The sequence below is a fragment of the Lytechinus variegatus genome, chromosome 5 (assembly GCF_018143015.1).
Source record: "Lytechinus variegatus isolate NC3 chromosome 5, Lvar_3.0, whole genome shotgun sequence".
NCBI lineage: Eukaryota > Metazoa > Echinodermata > Echinoidea > Temnopleuroida > Toxopneustidae > Lytechinus > Lytechinus variegatus.
Genome location: NC_054744.1, coordinates 1,608,055 through 1,626,879, shown reverse-complemented (window position 1 = coordinate 1,626,879; position 18,825 = coordinate 1,608,055). Strand labels below are relative to the sequence as shown.

Here is an 18,825-nt window from a genome sequence, read left to right as displayed (position 1 = left end):
GGAATGATATCCATGGATGCATACACACAGAGCACATAATCTTTTCATTAAGTGACAAATTTCAGTTTTGCATTAGAAACAAATGACGATAACGACCACTATCACTTTGTGAAAACAGAATATGCCATCATATGTTATTTTTCTTGTGATGCTAGTTGGGGAATATTATGGTCTGGGACCTCTTGGAGGTCCAAAATGCATACACAAATAGCACACTGATAAATTTGGTAACTTTTTCACTTAATGAATTCAGGGACAGAATATATATAAGAGTATCTATTTCATACCAGCTTTCAGGTGAAGATATGAAGATGTTAATGTCAATCTATGTCAAGTTTGACTACAAGCCATTTCCTTTTACCTTCTTTATATTTTTTCCTTTATATTTTGAATATTTCTATCAATTCTAGTTGGATATTATATTTCTCTCCATTTTTCTTCCCTTTAATTTCACTCAACCTTCTGTCTGTCTGTTTATCTATCTTTCTTTCTATCTATCTATCTATCTCTCTATCTATTTATCTATTTATCTATCTATCTATCAAAGTTCACTTACTAGTATCAACCAGCTCAAACAGCTGAATTTTTAGCTAATATAATTGCTTCTTGATTTACTTCACCACTCTATCACTGGAGCTAATTCTAATTTTGTCCAAATCAACAAACCTGAAATAAAACAGGGAGATAGCTACATTTCATGCCACTTTTTGTTTCCATAGCAACAGGTACATGATAGAATGTCAAAGTCTCCCAGCACAAATCACACGTATTGATCTGCCTGCCCTCAAACATCCAGAGTTGCCAAATAGAATGTTGTATCTCATAAATACAGGTTTTGAGAAGAGTGATGTTGGATCATTTTCTGAGCATTTCATTCACAGGCAATAGTAATATTCTTGGTTTAATTTCATCACATTCCACTCATGTTGTAACCCGCACCCGTTGCGGTACGGGTTAACCTGCCGGTATGCCTCCGATCGCGGGTTGCGGGCCGGGCCGAGCTCATTCTCAAACCCGCACACCGTCATGCGAAAAAAAGGGAGAATAAACGACGCATAATAAAAACATTCACAGTGAAAATTGAGTCAAGATCATGTGCTTCTTACGTGGCAGATTCTTTTAGAGACGTAGATATTTCCTTTTAAAAATGTCGGCGTATTTTTGTCTTGTAAATAGTGAACAGGACTGAGTCTGAGACAGTTCAACATGATAAATACATCGAGTTGCTCTCTTTCAAAGGCCAGCGCCAGTGCGTGCATGCAGCGCAGTCAAAAGCAACCGCATGGGCCAATGAAACTCGATGTTGAGTTTCCCGTCCCATTTTTTCCAGCTCATAATGAGGAACCGATTTCATTATTCATTATTTTTCAGAAGATGAAAGTTTGACCTTTTGTAACCTTTTAACACACTTTATTCCGTGGAACTTGAAGCCAGGGAAAAATTAATCATTTTTTTTGGGGGGGGCTCCATTTTCATTTTTTTTGCAATATTTCAGGGGCTCTTTTCAAATGCTACGTTTTTGTATTTTGAGGAATACCTGTTCACTTATTAAATTAATTATTACTTGTTGTTTAATATTGTATGATTTTTAAAGTTTTTTTCATGCCTAGAATCTTGGATGTGGGTGTGTTTGTGTGGGTGAGACTGTGAGTTGAACTTGATATAAATGAATTTAATATCTAATTTTTACTCCATCTAATTCCAGTACTTGGCCATGTAATAAAGGCCCACATACCCTTACTTTTCCTGAAGTTCTTTGAAAACGCAGATCTCCACGAAAATTGTATTTCTCTATGGGGGAGTCTAAATTTGGTGAGAATGAACTCATTAATAACTTAAATATACATGACAATGAAGAAATCATCAAACTTCATTGGCAGTTTTGAAAAATATACCCGAAATATAAACTCTGTCTGAAGCAGAAAATCACCATCATTGAGGCCTTTACAGAGCGAATTGTCCCACAGAGCTCTGGCAGAGAGACAGAGCTCAGACTAGCTAGCACAAGCGCTAACTTGTACGTGGGTGAGTCTCCCGTCGGCCTTGTAACAGATTGAGCTTTGATGATTTTTTTGTCTGATATTTAACTCATCCCCTGGAAAAATAAAACAAATGATTTTTAAGTTATAATTAGCAAATAAGTTATTTTGGATGAGTACTAGGCCGTATGATAACTCACCAACGCGAGGTTACTAGACTTTGGGATTTATTGAGGTAGCTCAACCATACCTCGAGCGATGTTCGTGCAGGCTCCACCACTTCTACGGTTGTTGAGTGGAGCCTGCACGAACATCCCTCGAGGTATGGTTGAGCATGCAGCGTCATTCCATTCACAAAAAAAAGAAAGAAAGAAAAGATTTGCAGGTATTTACAAGATATACAAGTAATTGTCTTACTGAAAAGCTTATATTAATGTTTTAAATCAGTTTTGAATCTAGATATCCAAATAGTTTATTTTCAGAATTTGATTTTCAAACGCGGGCGACGGGAAACTGAACATCGAGTTTTAGCGGCCATATTATCGAATGAAATACAAAAACAGAAGGAAATAATATAGAGATAAACGAGAAGAAAAAATTGACTGTATCATTATCCAGGTATTTATTGCAATTTTGATTACTTTATAGACGAGGTCCCATAGAATTGAATATTGTAATTATGATTGTTGTGAGTCGCAGTGTCGACCGACCTGGACTGAAAAACAACATTGCCGTCTGCCGATCCTTGCTGGGCAGCCTGGGCTAGCTAGCGCGCTGAGCTGCGGCTCGCTAGCTCCGAGGCGTTAATTGCGTAATGCTTTCAATTTCGAGATCAGAGCGGACCCATTTCGTGGTACAAAGTCACCCAAAAAACATTTTCTCTCCGGAATAAAAGGCGAATTTGCAAATTGTAAGTAAATTCACTCTAGGCTAGGTAGTAGTAGACATATATTTTCCTGATTTGAGCCTGTATAGTGTGGGGATTGCAGAAATAATGTTTTTCATTTTTCAAAGATAAATTGACTTGCGGGTTAAAACCCGACGGGTCAGCGGGTCCCGCTTGCAAATTATTGGATTATACGGGACGGTACGGTTCGGGTTTTCACTTGCGGGTTACAACATTACATTCCACCCATTGCATGTTTTCCTTCAGCAAGAAATCTACCCTCATTGGGCTGCACTCAACCCAGGTGAGGTGAATGGGCAGGCCTCTCTAACAGGAATAACCCCTTGAATGCACTGATAATTTGAAATGGCTACATCGAGCTAAATCATTATCATCATCATTAATAAAGCTTTATGCTATTCTGACTAGGTTAAGTGTTAAAAATCATTTCAATTCCAAAACTTAGAATGGCAAAAAGTGAGTAATGTCCTTCTGTTTGTCATTCTTCCATTTCTTCTAAAGGGCAAATAATGTTGGGGGAGTTTGACTCCATTTTCAAAAAAGCTTGTTCAATATCTCTCTTGCTCAATCATGATAAAATCGAATGAACTTCTAATGCACGACACCACAAGTCAATCTTGAAATGATGTCAATTGGATGAATGAAAGTTCATTTCCTCTCAATGACAGAAGTATCACTATAAAGATAGATCAGATTTCCTTTTTCTTATCAAAGAATAGTTACGTCCATGGTCATAACTAACCTGGGTGTCCTTTCGATCTTATCACCTTCATGTCTCTTTATTATTCCCTTGTATAACAGCTTTGTTTATTGCATTTTTATCATATTTTGCTTTGATATGTGTACTTATGTTTTTATTTTGAATTTCAGAGGATAAATACATACAAATACACATGGCAGATTTCTTACAAATAATCTTATTCACAGCATAATTATTGATAAAATCTTATCAATTCAGAATTTGCGTTGGAGAGAATAAATTTTTATTTAAAAATTCCAACATTGAGGGGAATGTACCATCATGCATGACACGATAATCAAAATCAAGACATTTTGATCTCACAAGTTGCTAAAGACCGTCAAATTCAGGTAAAAATGATATAATTTTTTCACTTAGTTCTATCATGCAAGGAAGAATCTGAATTTTTTGTGAAAGCCTCCAGGACCAAAGAGAAACCAGCAAGTGCTAATACCAACTCCAAGTCAAGTTCATGATTTCTTGTCGATAAAAATAATCTCATTCATACTTCTGCTCCGAGGCGCCATGCCCTCCGATGCTTAATGAAGTGACGGGAATCAATTTACACCAATGTGTGATGATGGCGAAAGATGATAGAGAGAAGAGGGAGAGAGCTGGAGGATAAAGAGAATAGAGGAGAGGAGGGAGAATCAATGAAAAATGGGGAAGATATGAAGAAAGGAGAGGGAAGTAGAGAAGGGGAGAAGGATTGAGAAGGGAAGAGGGGGGGAAGGATGGAGAAGAGAAGAGGGGAAGAAGGATGGAGAAGGGAAGGATGGAAGGAGAAGGGAAGAGGGGAAGAAGGAAGGAGAAGAAGGGAAGAAGGATGGAAGGAGAAGGGAAGAGTGGTGGAGAGAGAATGAAGAAGGGGTAGAGGAAATGGATAGCAGGATGGGGGATGAGATAGAGCAGGCTAGGGGAGGAAAGGGGGAAGAAAGGGGAGAAGGAAGATAATAGAGAAGAAAGTAAAAAGGAAGCTAATAAGAGAACAAAGGGAGAAGCAATGGTTAGAAAGTAAGGAAACAGGAAGAGGGAGACATATGAAATGAAGTGGAGACAAGATGGGATGGAGGAGAAAGATAAATCATTGTAAAAAAAAAAAGAAAAAGAAAATAGTACTCCAAACTATTATCTAAATTGTAAAGACACCAGTATGACGTCTTAAACTTAAAAGGAAGTGACCTGATTCATCTCCTCTCGCATGCTTTTTGCAATGACGTATTGAGTTACCACACATAAATATACATCACTGCTTGTTTGTCTCATGTGACTCTTGATTTCAAATATTATAGAAGGTATCTTGATTTCAAATATTATAGAAGATAAGCTTTATAAGTAACTATAACATAATTAACACCCACCTTTAGTTTGGGTAAATCCCCTAAAAGTGCATGTCACTAATTTAATTCATTATTAGATTATAATTGTAAATGCATGCGCCTATAATGGTTATGGTGTGAAAGACATTAACTGATATATTTGATAAATTTACCCATTTTTCATCACAATTTAATTTGATTGGGTGCCCCATCCGAATAACATATTTGCATCCTTATGAGGTCTTGATATAAAAACTATTCTCAAATATAAAATGGGCTGAAAACATATATAATCTTATAGCTTTCTAATATCAAATTAGTATACATATAAATTGCTCAAAGGGATATTTTCAATAAAAATAATAAAAATGTCACATCCCCACTTTCCCTTTTCTTATGTTATTACATGAAATCATAATAGTTTCATATTTTCATATATATATATATATTTATATATTTATATGAAGAATGTGTCTCCTTTATAATGAAATAAGTTGTAGCAATGAATATCTAATGCACGGAATCAGTTGTCAATCCATTTTTTTCAGTTCTTGGCAGAAACAATTTAAATGAACTCTATTTCATATAATAAAATACAAAAGAACAAGTGGGGATATGACATAGTTGATTTGCTCAATAGATATTAATGAAGTTATGCCTAGAACTGTTTCACAGGAATAATCTTTAAAATGCCATAACTTTGTTAATCCTTGTCTGATTTTGATTGAGTTTTCAGTGTTTTGTTTGTCTGATTTTCCTTTATCTCAATCAGATTATCTCCAGCCCGGAGCATCCCTTTAAAATTTAATTGTTGAATATCCATACGTTGAATGACACTGAAACTTGGTATTCTTCGTTCAACACCGGACCGAGGTGATGACATCTTCATGCCGCTGATAGGAAAATAAGCGGGCAAATTGGCAACCCTAAATGAAGAGCTGTAATTGGATGAAGCAGCAATCGATTGTAATCATTTTACAAGACGCTTCACCTAACATGGAAGGCAGGTTAGAAAATAGACCCTTGAGAGAATCTTAGATGGTCAATCAACTTCAAGGATGGATTTATGAATGTTTCTTACTGAAATAACATCTCTAAGCACGTCTTCCTTCCTCAGACCAATACCCCCTTCCCACCCCACCCCGCTATCCTCCTCATCTATCATGTAGGAGAAATATCAGATACAACTGCAAAAGAAACCTAATACATGCCCATATGATCAGAACATGAGTGATTAAAAAAATGACATTAAACCAGCCTTTCAGAGCTACATACAGAAAACATCCCAAGTATAAGATGGGTAAAAAAGACACTGGATGTGGCAAAGGTAATGTTTCATGCTATATCTTGCATTCCAATTGATAATATTTAACATGAAGTAAAACTACTTAATTAGGCATGTGATGTCGATTGTTCAATAAATACTGCCAGTGCGGAAGTAAATCATTGGGAATTTTCCTAAAGCAAAAGACCTGCAGGTTAGTAAATTTGAAAAAAAAGATTAAGGTCGCATGAACATTTGCAGCAGTGTGAAAGCAAATTACAAGAACTTTATATATTAGGCAAGAGAAAGAATGGAAGAGTCTTGCTGCTGGTTCATAAATTGATAAAGGAACTTTTTCACACCTTATGGAACATGAGATATTTGGGACCTGAATAAGTTCTTCCAATTTACAGGTATATAGAAGTTATGAAAGCACCTATTATTAACTAATCTCTACTACTGTTCGATGACACTTTGATTCCAAAGACATTGCAATCTGAGTTTTTCAGAGTACATACGAGCCCCCTTATCTGACAAGGCAAGAGTCCTATGAAGTCATGACTTGAAGTTACTTCTTCCTCATAATAAGAAACATGATATTGGTATATCTCCAAACTTTAATAATACTTTGGCATATTGCTGAAAAAATGCACTCAGATTTATTTCAATATCACATATTATTTTCCAGTTGAAAGTTCTCCAATTCATTTTCTAACTTGTCATGACCACTTTGAAGTTTCATTATAATTTTGTAAGAATCTTTTTAATTTGCTTTTGTGGCAGCCACTCACCTCTGGATACATACATTACTCTCAACTCAATTATTGTATTAATACATATATTGAAAATGGATGATTACAACACAACATTAATATGACCCATTTAATTGTACCAAGTTTTCTATGACATCACAATGACCAACTGAGCCATCCACTCACCATCCCACTAATGTAAAATGCCCATGGAGCATCAAGGCTTTAATGCATATTACACCCGACGGTTAATCTCAGGATTTAAGAAATATCCATATTTCTACCGATTCCTTGAATCCTTTACCCATTTTGAAGCCTCCATTTTTCTTTACCCTTGGTGCGTAGGAGTAAGGCGGCAGCGGGAAAGCCGATGCTCTCCGCAGATAATTAAATCTTTGCCCTCGGTCTATCCATCTATTCTTCAGAAAAGAGCTAGGGTACATTATGTTTCTGTTACTCTATGAAAGCAGCACATATTTCTCTGATGCAGATAAGAGCATTCATAACAGACTATGGTTTAACAGGTTGTTATCTCGAATGAGATTCAATATATTCCAGGAGTAGGGAACAGGAGGACAGTCATAGCACTTTACTTAGATTGGGTACCAAGATAATGGTGAGTGAGAAACACAAAGGCATTCAGGCTACATACAACATACATCCTTCTAGCAGGATGGATGCCACTAATGTGGGGTAAGCTCTACATCCAATTTGAATGTAGAATGTTGAATGTACGTCAGAGTATCCATATAAAAGATGCATAATAATTGGTGATATAACTAATAGCCCATATATCATCCAAATCTTTACCCTGTCGCTCTATTTGACTCATAGATGATATTAGGGGCAATATCAAGAAAATGGATGATTGGTTTAGGATACATCCACGTAATCCACTTACCTAGGTTGAAAAAGAAATTCTGTAAAGAGTCATTCCAAGCAGGTGGTCCATAATAAATCCTTATTAATAATAAACACCTAGAGCATACTATCCTTAGAAACCAATCCACAGACTACTTGATAAAACTATCATACCTCTGCCACCAATTACGTTGGGCAAATTGGAGTTTCATAGAGGCTCAAATCCACATACATCAAACAGATTCAGCTTTGGAATGCTCGGCCAGCAACTGAGGCAACAATGGCTCGGTAGTATCCAGGGAATATCTGAAGCGGATCGCGATTAATCGCAATTCAACAGACCCTTTGCTCAAACCATCCCTCTCTTCTGTATGAGGTAATTATTCACACTTGGCACCTATTAATCTGATTTCAAATATCTCCCTGGACTTAATGGATTTTCTCTCTTTGCAAGGTGCCTTTGGGAGTCAGACGATGTTCTCTCAAATGGTAGGCCATCCAATCACTTCTACAAGGGACAACCTACAACTTGTAACATGGGTTAGCTGTCAGGGAGGCTTAAACTCAGAAGTGAGAGAGAGAGGAGGAGGAGAGAAAGGATGATATCAGACATTCATTCATTGACTTTCATCTTGAGTGAGTGTATTCTTCCAAGTCTCATTGATCATGCCTCAATCTTCTAATAATCACATGGCAATACATTGAGGCTCATACACCTTTTATACCGAGCGTTTCTCCATAACCTGCTAAAATTCACAGCTTAAAGTTATGGGGAATTCAACATTATTCTGATACAATTTCTATCATACACAATCAAACCATGTTAGATCAAGATATATGAATAGTAGAATTTGTGTGATGCCACTGGAAAATGCCTTATGGTAAAGTCAGTACCTCACTTGCCCTAGCCTGAAAGTTGCCCAAGGCTAATCAGATCAGGCTTGCCCCAAAGAATTTCTCAATGGTACACCAAATTTTCTTTCCCCCTCAGATGTTTGTGTTACATAGATTTCCAATGATTTTCTACATAGTTTGGTGTCGGCAAATAATAATCTACTCCCCATTATAGCTGACACCCAGCTCATTTAAACTTTACAAGTACACATTTCTCACTTCACTGAAGAGCTCTGCCAGAAGTGGAGTGGAAGTGGTAAAATAGCACTTGTATCTCACAATTTTTTTTGTAGCAGCAGTATTTTTCCATTAAAATCAATACTTTCTCAGTTAACCCGATTTTTGTCATTTTTTTTATTATTCATCGACCATTCTCACTACACACAAATGCTTAAATATATAAATATCTACATCTATGACTAGGATAAAATATATTGTAACTAGATCTAGGAATAATTCAAATTACTTTATGTTTACATAAAATACTACATGAACTGTATTCCTACAAACTATCTTTTCTCCCCCTTCTTTCATTAAAATAATATCTGAAATAAATACATTCACATCTACCATAGATGAGTACTCTGATAAAACTCATAAGGGACTGTATAATACCTTCCAATACAAAACTCTGAAAAGAATCTATAATTTGGCTTAACACGAATCTGCCTTTTACAATCACAAGAATTTAAACTTATATGATTCATACTGAAAATGTAAGCAGAGGAATATTGAGTGAAAGGGTCAGGTCTGAAGAATAATTCAATGGTAAGATAAATAACAATTCGAAAGCAACATAGACATCATTCTCATCATACTTTCTAAAACTAGTTTACTGAAAACCAGTTCAGGAAACCAGTTCAGGAAACCAGTTTGAAAGATCGCTTTGCAAGCGTTCCCATTTGATCAGCCGAAAGTGGTTTTTAAAACCACTTCATGTAAAGTGGCCTTGTTGTTATGGAAACGCTCTCAGTGGGGGTGATACGTTTCAAGCAAAATCTGAAACCACACATACACAGTGTGTGGAGTAGCACGCTCAAAATGTGCGAAGATCGCTTCCCGAAGAACAGTTGTGTCCTCTCTTACGCTAAAACCAGTTCAATGAGGCAAAGCGATCTTGAAAACTACACGAGGTGGTTTTCTGAACTGGTGTGGAAGATCGCTTCCAATACCGTTTTGACCGTTCTCATTACATGTTAAACTAGTTTCCACTAAACTAGTTTTAGGACTGTAGTGAGAACGGTGTCATATTTTGTTGAAAATCATGGTTTCCCCCTAAAGTAGGTTGCTTATGATCTTGTTATTTGTATCCTGTGCTCAAATCAATACCAAGGATATCGTAACCCTCTAGAGAAAGGAAAACTCAAGTGATATTCCCTGGAAAGATCCCCAGGTTCACCAGAACTCTTCTAATAATTATTTGCACGGGTTATGTTCAAGGATTTCATGGCACAGTGAACATTAATATTCTCAGACAGACTAATGTGATTTCACGTGACCTTCAGATAATAGATACATCATTGCTCTCTCTCTCTCTCTCATGACGACATGAAATCCTCCACGTCCAAATGATGCATAGCAATCACATTCTATTTATAAGCAAGCTTGACCCATGGGAATGACCACGTAGCTCCTTTTAAAGACATTAATGCAAGAGTTTCAATTATGTTTGGATGTGTGGATCTAATGCTGCACTATTTAATCAATACAAACCACATACCACCATGTTTGATAACAGTTTTTGCTAGTGTTCTCAATTTCAAAGTTGATATTAAAGTTAATTCTCAATTAAGAAAGAATTCCATTCTCCGTACTCTCTCCTTACTTTCCATTTTTCTTTCGTGCTCTGCATTACAATCCCTTGGAATAAACCATAAAAATCTTGTCACTTTATCCTGAATGTTTTAACTGCATCTACACCTCTTTATTTCCCCTAGGTTAGAAGCTACTTCAGGTTTTTTTCATTTGTCTCAAAGTAAAGATTCCATGTGATGTTTGAAGAGGAATATCAAATACAAATAAAACTTACTCTGATCAATCCGAGGTGAGTCTGTTACAATCTTCCAAGATGGCGGTCGTTCTATATGCTTGAATGCACAGGTTATTCTCCCATCAAGATTAGGGAAATCTTCCTCACATAGATTGAAATTTTCTCCTTTAATCCTAGCTGGATTGTCTAATGAGTCTGGGTCCCAAACACTACTGATCAAGAACTGAGGATAAAATGAAGTTGAAGAATGTTTACTTTATGAATATCTAAATCACAATTCACTCATTAGATATCAGAATTTATATATGTTGTGTCTTGTAATCATATGTGTCTCATGGTGAATAAATATAGATACTGATGTTGGGTTTTGTTGAAAACATAAGAATGAGTAATAGAATCATTGATATTGAACTTATTCATGCTTTGGGTTTCTTTTTCTCAAGTAAGAAAAAAAATAAGATTGCATCAGCTTAAAGATAGAATCATAGGGCATTGTGGATAAAGTAAACATCTTTTATTGAATTTTTCAATGCATTTATTTTGTTCATATATTAAAAATAACATTTACAAACAGATATAGGAATATACAAGAAATAGAAAAAATTGAAGCGAAGAGACAGCTTAAAAGGCAGAGAAGCTTTATTATTGCTGCCACCAAAAGAACAAAATACAAATTTATACAAAAACATTCATTGGCTTAACCAAGACTCTATCTTGAAAAATCTCAGCGCCCATTTGAACAACATTTATACATTTGACTCGGCCCTAATATGAATCGATAAATTAATAATATTGTTTAGAATCTTGAATAAGTAGAAAATATTACAAAGAAGTCCTGAGCCACCAAATTTATTCTTCTCCATGCAATTATTTCCATAAAAACAAAAACAAAAATTACCTGAGTTAAATAGAAAGTAGAATCTGGCACAAAAATGAAACTTCCATTGAAAAGTGCCCTCAACTCCACAGTAGAACATCCACTTTGAAGAGAACACACAGTCAATGATACAGCCTCAAAAGTGTCGTGACCTGAAAAAGAAGAAATTACAAAATCCTCTTTAATGAGTCCTAATTCAATCAGTCAAAAATGTATGATATTTTTATTCATACAAAAAATGTATATTAAATGATGTAGATTGCTTAATCAGATGAATCAACAGATGCTTTACCAAAATGTAGAGATGGAGACGTCAAACCTCATTGATACGTCTATCCCATCAAATAATCTAAAGTATATTGCATTATGTTGCAACGCAAGGAGTAGTAATCATATACAGGTACTATAACTGATGATCTGTTTAGTAAAACATATGTACAACGAAACAACTTGTAAATGTCTGATTCAAATAATACCCCCCCCCCCTCCCCCAAGAAGAGCCATACAACCTTACCCTAGATTTTCCCACTGAACAATCTACATAATGACCAAAGCATTCCCCTCCCTAATCACAACGGGGGGGGGGGGGATATCTGCGCCCTAGAATGTCCATCAGCCAATGTCACTATTCAAGAACTTCAGCACAGATAATATCCCTCTCCATAAAGCCTTTTCAAATATTGCATCTCATTTGCATAACATGTCTATTATACAAGGATAACGTGGGCAGAACCCACACAATTTAAGTGCTACTTTCAAATTCCTTCCAATTGTACAGGTAAGAATTACTTCATTTTCAAGCAAGAAAATGTCACCTAAAAAAAAGGCAAGGAACTCTTCTTTTGATTACCTTACAGTTTGAATCCTGGAATACTATCCATTGATCAATAGAATTTACACTCCGCAAGGAATTCAAAGAAACTCGCAAATATTAATTCCATTGGCCTTTTCACTATAGATTTCAACAAATTCTGTCTACCAGGTATCTTTTCTTCCAGGAAAACCTGAAACACAGTACTGACTGCAGTGCTACAGAGACCAAAGATTGATTGATTGAGAGGACTTTCCTCTATCTGGTTAAAGAATCCTCTAGTGACTCTCAACAATGACAGCTGGTGAATAGTGAATGAGATACATGTAACACAAGTCAACAAACACAGTTTACTTTTAGGAATTCCTCCTTAACTTACAAGTGAATACAAACTGAACACCCTGTCAGCACAATTTCATTCACAATTTGGAAAAAAAAAGCCCTGCCATGTTTTTTCTCTACCACGAAAATAACCAATCGATAGCGAAGGAGGGTTGTTATTAAGAGGTATTCCAAGAAAAGAAAATGTTTTCAAGAAAGCAGCTATGTAAACACAACAGAGAAGTGCCATAAGCTCTCAATATCTGAAATGATTACTGCATTCAGTTGTGCTAGGTTAATGGAAGTTGATTTGAATACTGTCCCATAGATATCTTATCACCAGACACACTTACTTGGAATAAAATCAACATTGTAATATGAAAAGGGCTGTTCCTATACGCCTTTTATCATTTATCCTCTACCATCAATGGTGATGATGATGGAGGCGGCGATGATAATGATAATTGTAATGATAATGATGATGATGGTAATGGTGATTGATGTTAATGATGATGATGACTGATGATGATTATGATAGGGACGATGGCGATGATGAGATGATGACTGTAATGATTATGGTGGTGGTGATGATATTGACAATAATGGTGATAATGATGGTGTTGATGGTAATGATAATGATGATGATAATGAGGATTCAAAAAGCATTATAAAACTGCAACTATTCTACATGCACAGCCTCTAATGCACTAATCTTCAGTAGATATGAAAAGATCATTAAAATCCCCTGGAAATTGCAACAAAATTTTCACTATGTACAGTTTACCAACTAAAATAAATATATTTATGAGTCATAGCAACATCTATCTAAAACATCTGGACCCATTTACACAGAAGATACAATCAATAATAAAAAACGCAAACGTATGAGAAATAATTTACAAAGATTTAAAATCATTGGTATATATTGATTATATCCATTTTATTACAGAGCCTAGATAAAAGTACAGCAGTCTCACATAATGGGGAGGATGGATGAAGTGTAAAGTAAACAAAGAAAATATAGCACAGGTTCTGTTTCTCACGCATCTCATCAGAATGACCCGAACCACATATAATCTACCTTACATCATTATTTTACCCACTGCCTACGGTCCTACTCGCCGCACATTATTGAAAAAGTGTCACAAGGGTTGGGGTCTCTCTATTTATAGAATACTTTACATTGAATCAACAAGTCAATTGATCTACTCTTCTTTGCTTACTGCTCTCATCACAGAACAACACTAGGGACCGTTCACATATGACAAGCTAATGTATCACTTCAAGGAGCATGCATGTTAAATTGAAAGGTAGAAGGACAATGACCCTCTTCAAGTAGCACTTCTCTATCTCTCAAATTACAATGAATATCATAAACAGATCCACTGTTACATACCTGATCGTTAGGTATGCAACATTACTTGTGAAGAGACAGCAGCAAAGGTTCCTTTTATTTTAGTTATTACTGAATCATGTAAAAATGACAACAACATCCTTAGTTAGTCCATGTAAATAATGCAAAATTTGTATATCGTTTTCTGGAAAGATATACTGAAATGATGATTGGATATACCACTTTATTCAATAAATTGTTGTCGGGCTGTTCATTGATCTTAACTCATCATATATCTAGGCCCTGTTTTACAAGTAATTGTAATTGATCTAATCAATATCAACTGTCGATATCCATCAATGTCTGAATTCTTCATCAGGGAAATGTAGACTACATTCCTTTGGAAGAGCACACGTGGGTATAGTCACATTCAGAAAAATTAATTGAACAGACACCTGCATTCTAGAAGGTGGCATTGATAGCTTTTCCAGATTTATGATTGATCAGATCAATCACAACTCTTAGTAAAACAGGGCCCTGGTAATGAACAATGTTCTTACAATATCAAATGGTCTAAAGGTTTTACACTTTACTAAGACATCAAGAATGGCTGTGCAAATTATGTTTCCGTTGGTATTTGTAAGACATCTGGATATGAAATCAAAATTCATTTTGTGAGTAAATGTTTTTCCTTTCATCAAGATAGACATGTATAAAACATATATCATTGCAGGTCATATTGAAATACTTTGGGAACAGATTTTCCAGAAGCTATGTATAAAACATAGTGGGAGGTGCTTTATTGTACAAACCCACACATTTGAAATATTATCATTCTATAAGACTTTATTATGAGAGAGACAGACATTTACCGGGGGTATGAGTGTCCTCAACTTGCCTTTATTAACCTACCCACATACATTTTAAACTAATCACCTTATTTTGCCCTAACTGAAAATAGACAAATAGTGTGATTTGTTAATGCTACAAATCTGACAAGGAAAGAAAATGAATTCCATGGAATCACTTTAAAAGTAAACAAGATGTGGATTCATAACAACAACCTATGAATATAAAATAGTGGAAGAATATTTTATAAATCCAAGTAAGTATTGTAAAATATACCCAAGTTACAGTTCATTTTGTAAATATCTAAAGTGACATCGGAAACTGAATTCAAATGGCATTTTTAAGAACAAATGGAATCTAAGTAAGATGTGAGCTTTGAAATGAGAATAAAATAGTTAAACAAAATCTCTTGATTTGTGTCAATCACTTTAATCACGTGACAGAACTACCACTAAATTAAGAAACCACTGATATCAAAATTAATAATGAGCTTCTGCATGAATTTAAAGATTCTTATGGAAAGCAATATGTATTTGTGTACAGAAATAAAATATTGATTTAAATAGAAATCATAGTCTGTCCTCCAATTGAATTTACCTCTTCAAACTTTAAACAATGAGCACTTATCATAGACTGTTCTGGTAACCAATTTCTGTTAATCAATGATCCACATTAAACTTGAGAAAAGGATATTACTTCATAAAAATCACCCATTTGAACAACAGCTTTACTTCAGTTGTACGATTATCTACAATACACTATAAAGTATATGTGAATTCAAGTTCCCTAAAAATGGGAGACATCTGGCCTTGACCCAATAATCAACTGGTCTAGTTAATACCTACATCACAGAATCTTAGATAATGCAATTATCACTCAGCCAAAATTCTGATTAAACTTGACAATCCCCTTCATATGACACAAACCCCTCTTCTTACAAGCAGTAGTTTATATTAATATCTTTCCCCCATCCTGTATGCTGAAGAAATAATATTGGTTTGAAAACAATCGCGTAGCAAACCTACCAGCATCCTAGGTACATGTATGGACGATGTCAAGCGGTTTGGTATTGATTTCCAATGACGTAGAACCAGCTGCAGCACATCCGACACTCACATTACATACAAGTACTCTTCCCTTTCTTATTGCTTTTCGTTCACAGTTCCTTTTTTTATCTGTCGTTCTGTCACTAGTTGATTGTATACTTATTTGTGATTAAGATATTGTTTCATCTTATACATGTATGTTACACTCTGAAAAGGTTGGGAAAATACTTAATAATTTGAGAAAAAACAAAACTTATAAGGGTATAAACCAGATAAAAAGCAACATTGCATAAACTCATAAAATTTACTGAGTATCCAAAAATTGGGTTACTTTATTAAAGGGATGGTCTGGGCTGAAAATATTTATATCTAAATAAATAGAATAAAATTCACAGAGCAAAATGCTGAAAATTTCATCAAAATCAGATAATAAATAACATTGAATTTAAATGTTTATCAATATTTTGTGAAAACAGTAATATGCACATCGTCCTGAATATTCATTAGGTGGGCTGATGATGTCACATCCCCACTTTCCGTTTTCTTATGTTATTACATGAAATCATAAATGTCTCATTTTTTCATACATGCGTAAATGATGTGTCTCCATTATGATGAAATAAGTTGCGGCAATGAATAACCAATGCATTTAATCAGTTCTCAATCCAACTGTTTTAGTTCTTGGCAATTTTTTTTTTAAATAAACCTAATTTCATATAATAATACAATAGAAAGAGTGGAGATATGACATCATGGGCCAACCTAATGAATATTCATAAAGACATGCCTAGAACTGTTTCACCAGAATAATGCACATCTTTAAAATTCAATAACTTTGTTATCCGATTTTGATCAAATGTTCAGCATTTTGCTCTGTGAATTGTACTCTAATTTTATTAAGATATAAATATTTGCAGCCTGGACCATCCCTTTAAGAGTATACATCTATTTGAACATGCAAGGAGGAAGGTAGTCCAGGTGATATGTCTCTGTACATTTACATGTAGGCAAGTTTATTGGTTGCAGGTCAAATCTAAACAATCATTATTCACAAGGCAAATGCCAAGCGTTGTCTCGCCTGCATATTGCAGTCATGAAGAGATTGCATGTCAAAACTATAGGTCATGTCATTAGTGGAACAAACAGATAAGGTCATGCCATTAGTGGAACAAACAGATGCAAAAAAGCATCCGAACATACAGTACCAGTCAGATATCTTTAATACCTGTTTCAAAGCTATAGAAAGTTATTGTGTGTACAACACAGCACAGTGCCAGTCATGGAAAGTTCATTGACCTTTGACCTTAATCAAATTCAACTCACATTCGAACTTGACCTGCACCTTCAAGAGATGGACCTCTTGTAAGAATTTGGCAATCCTACCTCGAAGATATAGAAAGTTATTGTGTGTACAGCACAACACAGTGCCAGTCATGGAAAGTTCATTGACCTTTAACCTTTGACCTTATTTAAATTCGGCTCACATTTGAACTTGACCTGCACCTTCAAGAGATGGACCTCTGTTATGAATTTGGCGATCTCACCTCGAAGCTATAGAAAGTTATTGGGTGTACAACACATTTGTGCCAGTCATGGAAAGTTCATTGACCTTTGACCTTATTCCAATTGGACTCATATTCGAACTTGACCTGTGCCTTCAGGAGATGGACCTCTGGTATGAATTTGGTGATCCCACCTCAAAGCTATAGAAAGTTATTGGGTGTAAAACACAATTGTGCCAGTCATGGAAAGTTCATTGACCTTTGACTCTTGACCTTATTCCAATTCGACTCATATTTGAACCTGACCTGTGCCTTCAGGAAATGGACCTCTGTTATGAATTTGGTGATCCCACCTCGAAGCTATAGAAAGTTATTGGGTGTACAACACAATTGTGCCAGTTATGGAAAGTTCATTGACCTTTGACCTTTGGCCTTATTCCAATTCGACTCATATTCGAACTTGACCTGTGCCTTCAAGAGATGGACCTCTGGTATGAATTTGGTGATCCCACCTCGAAGCTATAGAAAGTTATTGGGTGTACAACACAATTGTTGATGACGACGACGCCGCCGACGCCGGAAATAGTGATACCTATGTCTCATTCCGCTACGCAGGCGAGACAATAACTACAGTGTGTATCAATAATAAAAAGTTTACACATTAAAAAAGTCCTCGTTATAAAAGTCGTCGCAATTGAAATATTAACAGCATGGAGATGACTTTTTGCATTGTGAAAAATTTCTAAACACTTGTTTAAACTATTAAGCAAGTACTATAAAGTTCATAACATCCTTGTATTCAAAATTTAAACAACATATTTAATGTGTATGACTTCAAAATCAACTTGATGGGTTTTTTTTAATTTCCTTCAGGATGTTTTGCTGAGACAGAAAAGTTACAATTTGTAAATTTGTTGGCTCCTTTCCTCCTAACCTAAACCATCATAAAATCTTTTACATTATCTCTTTCAATAGTATGTATCTGAAGAGGAGCAGTTCAAACAGAGAAAAAAAAGCTTTGATCAGTCATTGAAGCTTGAGATATGAAGATGGAAAATCCTTTTTTATTCTTCATCCAAACATGCTATTGTCCGTCTTTGATTCCTATCCAGGCAATGCCAAATCCCTTGTCCCAGTTTCGTAAATGGAATGGAACACGCTTCGCCTCACGGGGATTCAACAGACGATGACGATGCACGAATGCTACCTGAAGAGCACACCTGTCCACCACTAATTCTTGCTCTCATCGAAGTGAGCAAAGATCTATAACAATTTCTACTCCCCAAATGGGTGGCATGGAAAGCATCTCATCACATATCGTATTGCTTGATTCATCAACTGACTGTTCCAGTCACGATCCCGCCTCCTGTAATCTCAATAA

The 18,825-nt window shown here is 35.6% G+C and overlaps 1 protein-coding gene across 3 annotated transcripts in view; it reads right to left on the bottom strand.

Moving 5' to 3' along the window:
* Positions 1-9,904: 9,904 nt before the first annotated feature.
* The window catches only part of LOC121415034 (rho guanine nucleotide exchange factor 28-like), a 65,776-nt gene continuing 56,855 nt past the window's right edge, over positions 9,905-18,825 (bottom strand). For 2 of the 3 annotated variants that reach the window (XM_041608094.1, XM_041608093.1), the window contains exons 5-6: positions 11,604-11,734; positions 9,909-10,928 (exon numbers count right to left, since the gene is read on the bottom strand). In XM_041608094.1, coding sequence (XP_041464028.1) covers positions 10,686-10,928; positions 11,604-11,734 — 374 coding nt within the window. In that variant the 3' untranslated portion in view covers positions 9,909-10,685. Of the gene's footprint in view, positions 10,929-11,603; positions 11,735-18,825 lie in introns of all 3 variants that reach the window. The other variant, XM_041608092.1, reaches the window with a different exon arrangement.